A 12,038-nucleotide genomic window follows, 5' to 3' on the forward strand; every position below is an offset into this window, starting at 1 on the left:
TCAGTAACTTCAGGTCACTGCAACAAGCCCAGGAACAGTTTACCGACGGATGGGTACAGGACCATGAAATGCACCGTGTAGAACGAAAGACCATCGTACATATCATAAGTTTACCAGTCTCACAAATCGCCTTCATAAATACACATTCGTTAACCATTTATTAATAGGCCCTTTGAGCTCAACGGTAATTAATTAGTAGTGGAAATAATTTCTGGTTCGCATTACAGAAATGTAGCAGTGACAATAATATTGTATGCTGTAATTGTACTGGGCAATTAGTGATAGCATAGCGCCACAATTTCTGTTCAGCGCCAGACTTGCTTGTAACCTATATCACCAATTATGTTATGAAGAATGACGTATGACGTATAACTACTACAAAACACTGACCTTTGTGGAAATGCTTGGAGCAGACTAACCTGTGAGCTGGACTGTTCTGGGACGTTATATTTGGTCTTTGAATGGCTGCAATCCAGGCCATCTGTCGCCTCTTTTTACTTCAGAAACATGGCTCGAATAATTTCTCTTCAACGAAGTAATCCGCTAAAAAAAACGATCTCTTTACCCGTTGGCTTCCCGTGGCTGTCATGCGACCGGCTATTGCAGTTAATAATACAACAGCTTCTTGACAGTTTTTTGTGTTTCTTTTAATCGCTGTGTAACTGATTTCAATTGAAAGCCTGCGTGCGCTAGTACCTCTTGCCACGAGTTCCCAGAATTCTTTGCGGTTTTACCCTTGAATGACGTCACATTTTCAATCTCTATACAGAGCAGGGGAAAAAAACAATGGTCAATGGTAACTTTATTGTCCCCAGTGGGAAATTGATTTGCAGTCTGTTCATACAGACACACAAAAACAAACAAACAAAAAAATAAACCACGCACATTCTCACCACCATGTGGGGCAGCTGCAGAGCTGAAAAAAAAAATGTACAGAAAAGAAATAGCTTTTTGCGTTCTGCAGAACTCCAGATATCTACCTCTAGCAGATCTTTTAATTTTAGTTCTGCAGTCTGCAAACTGTTAATTGTTTTCTATGTTTTATTTTATATTTTAAAATTAAAAAAAATAAATCATACCTTATGAAAAGTGAATTTTATATTTCTTTTACATGTGCAGCTTACTGCACAATTGTTGATCGACATCCACAGATGCAGATATAAGAAGTATAAAGTAAGATGTATTCAATATGTTGTTGTAGGTTTGTGGTGAATCTAAATTTCTGTTCCTGCTTTGGTTTGGTTTGTCAAGTCACCAGAATGATACTCATGCAACTGAAACTAAATGTAGGCAAATACTGGAGTCATCATTATTTCACGTCTTCCTGTTTTTGCTTTTTGTAAAGGAGACGTTGTAGGTGTCAGGCAACAATGTGAGAAGTTTATTGAAAATGAAATCAATAGTAAATATGTTTGGGGAAATTAAATATTATTAAATAAGTTTGGGGAAATATATGAGGGCCGTTACCACATTTGTACTGAAAATTCAAATTTAAATCGAGTTCTTCCCTCCCAATATTACAAAGATGAGTGGCAAAATTAAATGACCCTCTGGGATTACCAGTTCATTTGAAAGCAGAAATAGAATCAGGTGTTTTCAACTGAAAAACTTTTGATTTTTTTAAAGACCCATTAAAGCAAAGTCTGTTGGATTTTCTTCTGGTCAAAACAATCATAGCACAAATACCCAAGAGGTTAAGACACCAATGTAGTGGGAGTATAACCAGTCTTTAATCAGTTGCATGTTATTGTAAATGCTGTTACTGCTGAGCCCTCCTCTGTGTCTGGATGTGGTTTCAAATCAGATTTCCTTGATGACCATTTTGCTGCTTCCTCCTCGCCCTGCTGTGTCTATGCCCCTCACTGGTTGGCACTGTGTGAGTCCTCTGCCTCTTTTTAAAACCAGCTGGACTGAACAAGTGTAATTCATATTGTTACTTGCACAGATGTCAGTGGGAAGTAAACCAGTTTTCAAAATTAAAGTACGGTCTTTGATTAAAATGAGTAAAATCCTGTTTGGAGAAGGGAAACACTGTAGCTAAGCTTTTAAACAGGGAGGTTTCAGAACTTTAAAATGTATTCACTATCGAACACATCTACAGATGTAGATGACTTGTCCACAAATCTAACGTTACGTGCTAAAAGAAAAAAATCTAAACAACTATGGCATAAAACTGTGCTGGTGTCAACGAGTAACTGTCAGTTAACTGAGACCGTCATCAAGTTTGTGTAAGTGTCAGTTCTTTGAAGCAGTTCCTTCCTTTCTTCGCCTCCAAACTTTCACAAGTCATGTCAATTCACGCGAGAGGAGTGCAGCTGTGACACATCTGCGGAGGCGTGTTTGCCCCCCACTCGTCACAAACAAACGCTTCTCTGCACATCGTGACTGCTCTGTGCGTATTCCTTCGCAATCATTTGTATGTGACAGTGATTTCATTTACTTGGTAAATATTTTCGATGGTTTTATCGCGATCGTGACTTACAATATAATTCAATTCATGTGCATAACCTCGTACAGTGGTGGAGCAAACTGAAAGAGTTTGAGCAGTCGCAAATACCTGAAAGGACCACCAAGATAAGAACCACAGAGCTGGCAGTTTATCAGCCAAAATGAAGACCATCTATATCATCTGTCTTTTTTGCAGTAAGTGGCTTAGAAAAATTATATTAATGTAATTAATTAACTTATTAATGTTTTCTAACATTTGTTTAACTCCGCGATGCCCTATATCTTGCCAATTTTAGCAGCTGCATTGGCAGATGGAATCAAGTTGATGAAGGTAGAAGGATTTCAGGGCAGAAATGTCTCCTTCCAGTGCTCACACAAACTTGCATGGGCGTATGATAAATACTTTTGCAAAGATCCATGTGGGAGCGAGAAAGACAGGCTGGCTACTGTAAAATCTGGTGGAAGAGCAGAGTCCGGGAGGATAACTCTGGTGGATTCTGGAGATGGATCCTTCACTGTGACCTTGAGTCATCTCCAGCTGTCAGACTCACATCAGAAATATTGGTGTGGAGTGGACAGGCCTGGTTTGGACACATACACTCAGATACAGCTTACAGTAAAGAAAGGTATGTCATCATTTTATTTCTTCTGAGTTTATTTTATCAGTACGCTTAATTTGAATTGTGCATCTGCATTCTTACTTCAAAAGATAAGGAAAAAAAATACTCCATGTTTCTTATAGTTCTTTATTTCAGAAAAAATTACTGCATAAAAAAAGCATAGCTTGTGAATTAAAATGCATTTTATAATCCGGTTTATAATCTAGTGGTTCCAAGTAATTTCCCCTCGTGGCTTGACTGGATCTTCTTGTTAAAAGATTCAAAAGATTTATTTCCCCTTTTTTCTTCTCATTTGGTTTTTATTGTATTTTTGGAGGCTCAGTGAAGAAAAACATCCAGTTTATAACATATTAGAAACATCAGATCATTAAAAAAAATCAAATAGGTGTATTTTAACTTTGTTTTTCTTTTTCTAAGTCATCTCTCGATAAGCTATATTAATACAAAGTTGTTAAAACTAGCTTCTGGACACCTGGAGTGAATACATCTGTAAAATGCATCAATTCCTTTTTGCATCAGTATATTAATAATTTCACTTATATATCCATGACATAAAACCTATTTTGCAGAAAACATCCCTAGATATATATAAAAAATAAAGGTATCTAAAAACAGTAATACTTATTGCAGAATTAAATTTTGAATGAAAAACTTTTACTTTTAGAATATATATATTGTATATTGATTAGTTAATAATAGTACCGTAATTTGCCACTTTCTCTTATACAGCTGTTGAAACTGAGACACCTGATGTTCCTACCACATGGACATATCAGAATACCAACACAACACAGTTAACAACTGGAACCGACACCATTAAGCCTACAAAACCTTCAACAGGTATAAAAACAATGTATTATAAATTATTGATTTACAGTCCTTACAAATATAAATTCTGGATACATTTTACATAAAGAAGTAATATTGAGTCCTGTTTTGCAGTACCATTCTCCACTAAAGAACAACCTAAAATCAGCACAGGTGAGTTTCCACTTGAGGATGTGATTGGTGTATAAGTTATTGATGAATAAGATGATTCTATAATCTTGTTTTCATCAGGCACCGTTGTGTATGCTGCAGTCGGGGGCGTTGCTATGACATGTCTCCTGATGCTGACAGTATGCTTCAGGAAGTACAGAAAAACCTCAAAACCTCAACTACAAGTTTGCTTCAACAACACAGATCTAAGCAGTGCGCATCAACAAGAGGTATGAGATGGAAAATTGGAGATCACACTATCAGGAGGTTCATTCACAGCCCTCCTAGAGATCAGTGATTGCCTTAGACAGCAAATTAAATAAAGTAGAAAATGATTGGGTTTTTTTTTTCATGCATCAAATGTAAGTATGTGACGAGGGGTTTTCCAAAAGTCATTTTTTATATTGTGGAATTTTTCAATGGGGATGTGTTAAAACCACAGTGTTACATTAGTGTTGTGCTAAAGGAATGGTTTGACATTTTAAGTAAAATTCTTCTTCCCCTTACAATTGAAAAGTCAAACGTCATATTGTGTATAGCTCTGGTGATAAATCTGGGTCAACTAAAAAGGTATTCTTGCAAAGGAACAGATACTGGCACTGGAAGTCACTCCTGTTTCAGAAGCACACACTCACTGACACCATTAGATGCAAAGATAGGTTCTACTGTCTTCCTGTTAAAAGTAGCAAGATAAAAGTACTAACCTTTGAGCAACATGACGGTTAACTAAGCACAATTAAGAAAGTGAGAAGAGGGAGAGATAGCTAGTCTGGCTCTGGCTGGTGAGCTGGTACGCAGAGAAACTGAATTCTGCCTTCAAGTGTCTCAGAAGTACACTGACTAACATTTTACATTTCTGTTTAATTTGTAGTGAATTACATTTGAAGAAGAGCACAGAGGCCTTTTTGAGTAGAAGCCTCATACACTACCAGTCAAAAGTTTGGACACACCTTCTCATTCAATGATTTTTCTTTATTTTTACTACTTTCTACATTGTAGATATGTATTGAAGACATCAAATGTATGAAGCAAAATTTATGGATATTTGCAGCAAAGAAAAAATATAAATAACTCAAAAAATGTCTTATATTTTAGATTCCTGAAAGTAGCCAGCCTTTGCTTTGTAACAGCTCTGCACACCCTTCTCTCAGTGATCATGATGTAGTCACCTTTGCCTTCTTAATGGCGTTGGGACCATCAGTTGTGTTGTGCAGAAGTCAGGTTGGTGCACAGCTGAAAGCCCTATTTAAAAACTGTTAGAATTCATATTATGGCAAGAATCAATCAGCTAAGTAAAGAGAAATGACAGTCCCTAACCCATCATTATTTTAAGAACTGAAGGTCAGTCAGTCCAGAAAATTGCAAGAAAATAAGGGCTAACTGGCTCACATGAGGACTGCCCCAGGGAAGAAAGACAAAGAATCACATTTGCTGCTTAGGATAAATTTATATGAGTCATCAGCCTCAAAAATTGCAATTTAACCACACCTCAGATTAGAGCCCAGATAAATGTTCCAGTAGCAGATATTCCTCTACATCAACTGTTCAGAGGGGACTGTGCGAATCCGACCTTTATGGTCAAATAGCTGCTAAGAAACCACTACTAAGGAAAAGCAACAAGCAGAAGACACTTGCTTGGGCCAAGAAACACAAGGAATAAACATTGAACCAGTGGAAATCTGTGTTTTGGTCTTATGAGTCCAAATTTGAGATCTTTGCTTCCACCCGCCGTGCAGAAAAGGTGAACTGATGGCCTCTATATGCATGGTTCCCACCGTGAAGCACAGAGGAGGTGGCGTGATGGTGTGCGGGTGCTTTGCTGGTGACACTGTTGGGGATTTATTCAAAATTGAAGACACACTGAACCAATATGAGTACCACAACATCGTGCAGCAACATGCTATCCCATCTGGTTTGCGTTTAGTTGGACTGTCATGTGTAATTCAACAGGACAATGACGCCAAACACGCCTCCAGGCTGTGAAGGGCTATTTGACCAACAAGTATTGCAACAACTAACAACAAGTCTTTCACATCACTGTTGAGAAAATATAGTCACTTTAGGAAAGCTTTTTAAGCCTGATTGCCTGTTTAAGGTCATACAAAAGCATCTTTAAGTCTGGTCTTTGATTGGACCTAGTCTTTGACTCCCACCACCCTCTGGAACACAAACTCTCAAAACATGTGGTTATCCAGACTGGGCTTTCATCAAATCAGCAATGATGCACAGAAAAAAAGATATATTATCCATTGTTAAACTGCACACAGCTGTTGTCACAAACGTCACACTCGCTTACGTCATTGTCATGAGACATTCTCGCAAAAAAATCACAGTTTTAGTAACGCAGTAACGCAGCGTTCCTACGGGAAAGTAACGGTAATCTAATTGCCGTTTTTGCAATCGTAATCCCTTACTTTAATCGTTACTTGAAAAAAGTAATCGGATTACAGTAAGGCCCATCTCTGCTTATGACACCAACTGTCTGCCATCTATAATCCAGTTTTGAGATCCCTTCCCAGACACCTTAGTGCTAGTGTGTTTCATATCATCTTCCTCCTGCATAACCCAAAAGTGCTTGAGCTTCAGGGCAAAAAATGGTAGCCATATTCATATTTCCTGAAGTTCTATGGTTCCTGGTGGTAGTGTGATGGTCCCCCGACTATCACACTACCACCACCATGTTTGACTGTTATTGTGAAGTATTTTTTATTAAATTGTAAAACTAACACATCTTAGTTAGCAGAAGTGTTTACCAAGTAACTCTCCCATAGATGCCCATTTTTCCTTTCTTATTATTGAATTATGAACACTGACCTTAATTAAAGACAGTCATTACTGCATTTCTCCAGATGTTTTTCTGGATTCTTTTTTTGTTTATTACTCTTGGAATAATTTTGGTCCACTAGTCCAAGTTTTTGGTATTTGTTAATAATGGCTCTGACTGCGGTTTGCTAGAGTTCCAAAGCTTTAGAAACTTTGTAACCTTTTCTAGACTGATAGATGTCAATTACTTTGTTTTTCAGCCGTTTCTTTAGATTGCGGTATGATGTGTTTTAGCCTACTTTTCCTTGGCAGACAGGCTCTATTTAAGTGTTTTCTTTATCAAACAGGTCTGGAAGTTAGCAGGTCTAGGTGTGTGTAGTGAAATTGAACTCAGCTTTTCAAAAAAAGGTTAATTAATGACTTGATGATTTAACAAGAGGATGCAATTACTTTTTCACAAAGGGCCAGAAAGATTTGGATTACTTATTTTTCCTTAATAAACATTTTTTTTAAATGCATTTTGTATTTACTCCAGTTCTCTTTAAATAATAAACAAAAATGTATTGCGTAAGAAATATGCAAAAAACTGAGAAATCAGGAATAGGGGAAATACATTTTGATGGCACCGTGCATGCCTCTATCCTTACTGTAGAAAGCTTTAGATTTATAATTTTTTGTCTAATTCACATAGTAATTACTCAGCTAAAAGGTAATGCTATTCAATGCCATGTGAGTAAACTAAAATAAAATAAATATTTTGAACATATAAGAAAATTCTGATTTATTTATGTTTGTTTTTTATTTTTGTCTGTTTTCAAGGGAGCAGAGCATCTTCAGAAGTTACCTGGGCGTTCCTCTGTTCATACACACCATCAAAGACTGGATCCACCAGCAACTGAACCAACAGAAACGACATCTAGCGTACACCTTCATATCTATGAGAACATGTCTGTGTCCAACCTTGCTGCAGCTTCAGAACATACACCCACAGATCATCAAAATGACCACGATAATAACTCTGGGATCTACATAAATCCTTTGCCAGATGTAATATCTGAAAGAACAGGTGTTAGCAAGTGTAGCAAACACCGAGATAAACCTCTGACATGCAAAAATACAACGAGTGGTACTAATAGTGCATCTCCTTGTGTCTCCAGAGCCCCCTGTGAATCCACCGAGGAGAAGCCCAGAACACTTTGGTTTGGTTTAGATTTATCAGGAGTAAATCAGAGGTGATCTCAAAGATACAATTTATATATTTTTCTGACAGTTATAAGCAAAACCTATTTCCATCATTATAAGCTTTTACACTAAATGGTGCTGTTAAGTGTTTTGATTACACATGTGGCTTAATATGTGTGTCTTAATCAAATTTACCTTACACTGGAGAAAGAAATGTGTGTGAACTACCATTTGACACTGTTAATATTTCTAGGTAAGTTCAGGGGAAGTGCTGGACTACATCCCTAGTGAATGAATATATTTAGCAGCTAGACTGCGTATTTGCCTTTGGTGTGAGTTTGTAGTAAAAGTGATTTGTACTTTTTCACTTAGTTAATTGTAGTAATGATATAGTTCTGCATTTGTGATACATGTAGTGTATTTTGAGGTTGATGCTTATCTGGAAGTATTTTGTGGGAGGGTAGTTTCAGTAGCTCCCTTTAAAAAAAAAATAGAGGTCACCATAGTGGAGGAAACGCATGTATTCCGATGACTCCTAGTGGTCATATGAATAAAGACACGTTGGCAGTGAGGGCTGATATAAATAACCAAATATGAACTTCCTGTACCTTACTACAAAAAAAATCATATTTTTGTAATATAATGTCACACTGATGCCTAGCCCTCAATGAAGCAAAAAAAAAAAAAAGCTGTTTCAAGATGGCGTATTTTATTTGTCAAAAAGACAGTCGCTTCTTGACATAAGATCTAACATAAAAACAAAGACAAAATTAATAATTTCCAACTGGAAATAAGCCATGAAACAGTTTCAAAAAGATGCAGCAGAGAGAAACAAACAAAAACGTTGAACTCGCTAAGCTCTTTGTTTAATGCTTTCTATAAATAATAGTTTCATGTACTTTGTCTAATATTAAAAAACTAAATCTTCTACTTAAATGTCTGCTTGGCAAACCTAGTTGTCCAACCAAGTCTTGTTAATCATGCCTGTTAACATGCAAATTGTCACGGTTTGGCATGGCAAACCGTGGGGGTGTAGGGAAGGAGGACCCAGGCGCGGTGCTCTGTGTATAAACAGTGCGTTTATTTACAGTGTGTGGACATAACAACAATAAATTCCCGTGCTTTCCCCAGACTCCCGTGTCGTGTCTTCTCCCAGTGTTTGTGCTCTCCGCTCCCGTGTCTCAGCACTCCTCGCGCTGGCTGCGTTCTGGCGCTCCACTACGGTGGCCCCTAGAGACAAAGCACGTACAAACTCCAAAACACTTGCAAACTCCAAAACACTTGCAAACTCCAAAACACATGCAAACTCCAAAACACATGCAAACTCCAAAACACTTGCAAACTCCAAAACACTTGCAAACTCCAAAACACTTGGTCAAAGGAGCTTGCAAAGAAAAGCGTCTGGACTTCTTTAAGTTACTTGAAGACGTTTCACCTCTCATCCGAGAAGCTTCTTCAGTTCTAAGGTCAAATGGTGGAGAGTCCCAGATATAACCCTAGTGGGAGTGTCCCCCCACAGAGGGACAAAAGGACCCCCTGATGATCCTCTAATCGCCTGAGCCAACCAGAGTATTAGCCAAAGGTCTCAATTTTGCCATTTCTCCACAACAGTTGCCCATAGTGGACCTCATCACAGCCACAGAATCTGCCATTCGGATTAATAAATTATCACAGACAGAAGCAGAGCAAATCAGGATGAAAGTCTCAGCCACCCTCTCCAGTGCCAAAGTCCCTCCGTCCAACCTCACAATACAGGAAAAGAAGGCCGTCGCTTCCCTGAGCAAAGACCACAACATCACTGTTTTACCAGCGGATAAGGGAAGATGCACCGTGGTCCTAAACACTACAGATTACCATACAAAGATCACTACTCTCCTCAGTGACAACAATACCTACGAAGCCTTAAAGCGAGACCCCACAAGCAGCTACAAAAAGAAAGTTATAGCTTGCCTTCAAGACTTGGAAAAGGACAAAATCATTGACCGCCTTACTTATCACCGCCTTTACCCAGGGGATGCCATACCCTGCATTTACGGACTTCCAAAAATCCACAAGGAAGCTGTTCCACTCAGACCCATAGTCAGTAGCATAAACTCAGCCACTTATAACATTGCAAAACACCTTGCTACCATCCTTGCTCCTCTCGTGGGGAACACCCCACACCACATCAAGAACTCCACCGACTTCACTGACAAGGTCCAGAAACTTACCCTGGATCCAGATGAAACCATAGTGTCCTTTGATGTAGTCTCTCTCTTCACTTGCATACCCACCACGGAGGCAGTGGAGACTGTCAGAAAACGACTACAAGAAGACAGCTCCTTGGAGGACAGGACCAACTTCACACCCGATCAGATTTGCACACTGTTAGACCTCTGCCTCACCACAACATACTTCAAATACAACGAAGGCTATTACAGACAAAAACATGGCTGTGCTATGGGCTCCCCCGTGTCACCTATTGTAGCCAACCTTTACATGGAGGAAGTGGAAAGGAAGGCTCTTGGCTCTTTCAAAGGAAGAGTACCCAGCCACTGGTACAGATATGTAGACGACACCTGGGTCAAAATCAAGACACAAGAAGTGGAATCCTTCACTGCGCACATCAACGCTGTGGATAAAAACATCAAGTTCACCAGGGAAGACACGAAGGATGACTGTTTGCCTTTCCTGGACTGCGCTGTGCACATTGAAGAGAATGGCAACCTCAACATCGAAGTTTACCGGAAGCCCACACACACGGACCAGTACCTCCTGTTTGACTCCCATCACCCTCTGGAACACAAACTTGGAGTAATTAGGACCCTACACCACCGGGCAGAACATGTTCCCTCTAAGCCTGAAGGGAAAAAGAAGGAACACACACATGTAAAGGAAGCACTCAAAACGTGCGGTTATCCTAAATGGGCGTTTTTAAAGTCAGCAAAGAGGCACAGAAAAGAAGATCAGACACCAGTGAGGGAGGATAAGAAGGACAGGCGCAACAACATTGTCATCCCCTATGTAGCCGGTGTATCAGAGAAACTCAGGAGGGTTTTCTCCAAGCATGACATCCCGGTGTACTTCAGACCCAGCAACACACTCAGACAAAAACTGGTTCACCCGAAAGACAAAACGCCAAAACACAGACTTAACAATGTGGTGTATGCCGTACAGTGCAGCGAGGAATGCCCAGACCTCTACATTGGAGAGACCAAACAGCCACTTCACAAGCGCATGGCACAACACAGAAGAGCGACCTCCACAGGACAAGATTCAGCTGTCCATCTGCATCTTAAGGATAAAGGACACTCTTTCGAGGATGCCAATGTTCACATTTTGGACAGAGAGGACAGATGGTTTGAAAGAGGAGTGAAAGAAGCCATCTATGTCCACTGTGAGCGACCATCTTTGAACAGAGGCGGTGGTTTACGACACCAACTCTCTGCCATCTATAATCCAGTTTTGAGATCCCTTCCCAGACGCCTTAAGGCCCACTCACACCCTGGGCCATCTGACCTCAGGAATTCGCATGATAAGGTGGGGCCAGGTTTCACAATGAAATCACCCGAAACTCTGGCTGATTGGGACCCACACCCAGTTCCACACCTTGGCTCAGGCGATTAGAGGATCATCAGGGGTCCTTTTGTCCCTCTGTGGGGGGACACTCCCACTAGGGTTATATCTGGGACTCTCCACCATTTGACCTTAGAACTGAAGAAGCTTCTCGGATGAGAGGTGAAACGTCTTCAAGTAACTTAAAGAAGTCCAGACGCTTTTCTTTGCAAGCTCCTTTGACTACGATGACCTGGATGACTGAGAACCTTCACAGACATATTGCCGTCCAAAACACTTGCAAACTCCAAAACACTTGCAAACTCCAAAACACTTGCAAACTCCAAAACAATTGCAAACTCCAAAACACTTGCAAACTCCAAAACACTTGCAAACTCCGAAACACATGCAAACCCCAAAGCACATGCAAATTCCAAAACACAACGGAAGTGCTCCAGGACGCTAGGGGCAGTGTTGAGCTCAATTTGCAAAATAAACGGCAAGTTTGTCTGT

General features: G+C 39.7%; 1 protein-coding gene across 2 annotated transcripts; it reads left to right on the forward strand.

Moving 5' to 3' along the window:
* Positions 1-1,177: 1,177 nt before the first annotated feature.
* On the forward strand, positions 1,178-9,359 carry LOC146516508 (uncharacterized). Of its 2 annotated transcripts, XM_085163496.1 has the most exons (7): positions 1,178-2,643; positions 2,745-3,074; positions 3,798-3,908; positions 4,011-4,049; positions 4,128-4,276; positions 7,629-7,875; positions 7,967-9,359. In XM_085163496.1, exons 1-7 carry the CDS (start codon positions 2,610-2,612, stop codon positions 8,017-8,019), a joined length of 963 nt encoding a protein of 320 aa, XP_085019622.1. In that variant the 5' UTR covers positions 1,178-2,609; the 3' UTR covers positions 8,020-9,359. The 2 variants fall into 2 exon arrangements, with proteins under 2 accessions (XP_085019622.1, XP_085019621.1); XM_085163495.1 differs by having other exon boundaries at positions 7,629-9,359.
* The last annotated feature ends 2,679 nt before the right edge of the window (positions 9,360-12,038 follow it).

This window comes from Neolamprologus multifasciatus, chromosome 6 (assembly GCF_963576455.1).
Source record: "Neolamprologus multifasciatus chromosome 6, fNeoMul1.2, whole genome shotgun sequence".
Taxonomy (NCBI): Eukaryota; Metazoa; Chordata; class Actinopteri; order Cichliformes; family Cichlidae; genus Neolamprologus; species Neolamprologus multifasciatus.

What these genes read in the sequence shown, in the direction of transcription:
- LOC146516508 (XM_085163495.1), top strand. Translation starts at nt 2,610, where the DNA reads ATGAAGACCATCTATATCATCTGTCTTTTTTGCA. An exon ending in TATCATCTGTCTTTTTTGCA is followed by an intron (nt 2,644 to 2,744) that starts GTAAGTGGCTTA and finishes TGCCAATTTTAG; the next exon opens with CAGCTGCATTGGCAGATGGA. An exon ending in ACAGCTTACAGTAAAGAAAG is followed by an intron (nt 3,075 to 3,797) that starts GTATGTCATCAT and finishes TCTCTTATACAG; the next exon opens with CTGTTGAAACTGAGACACCT.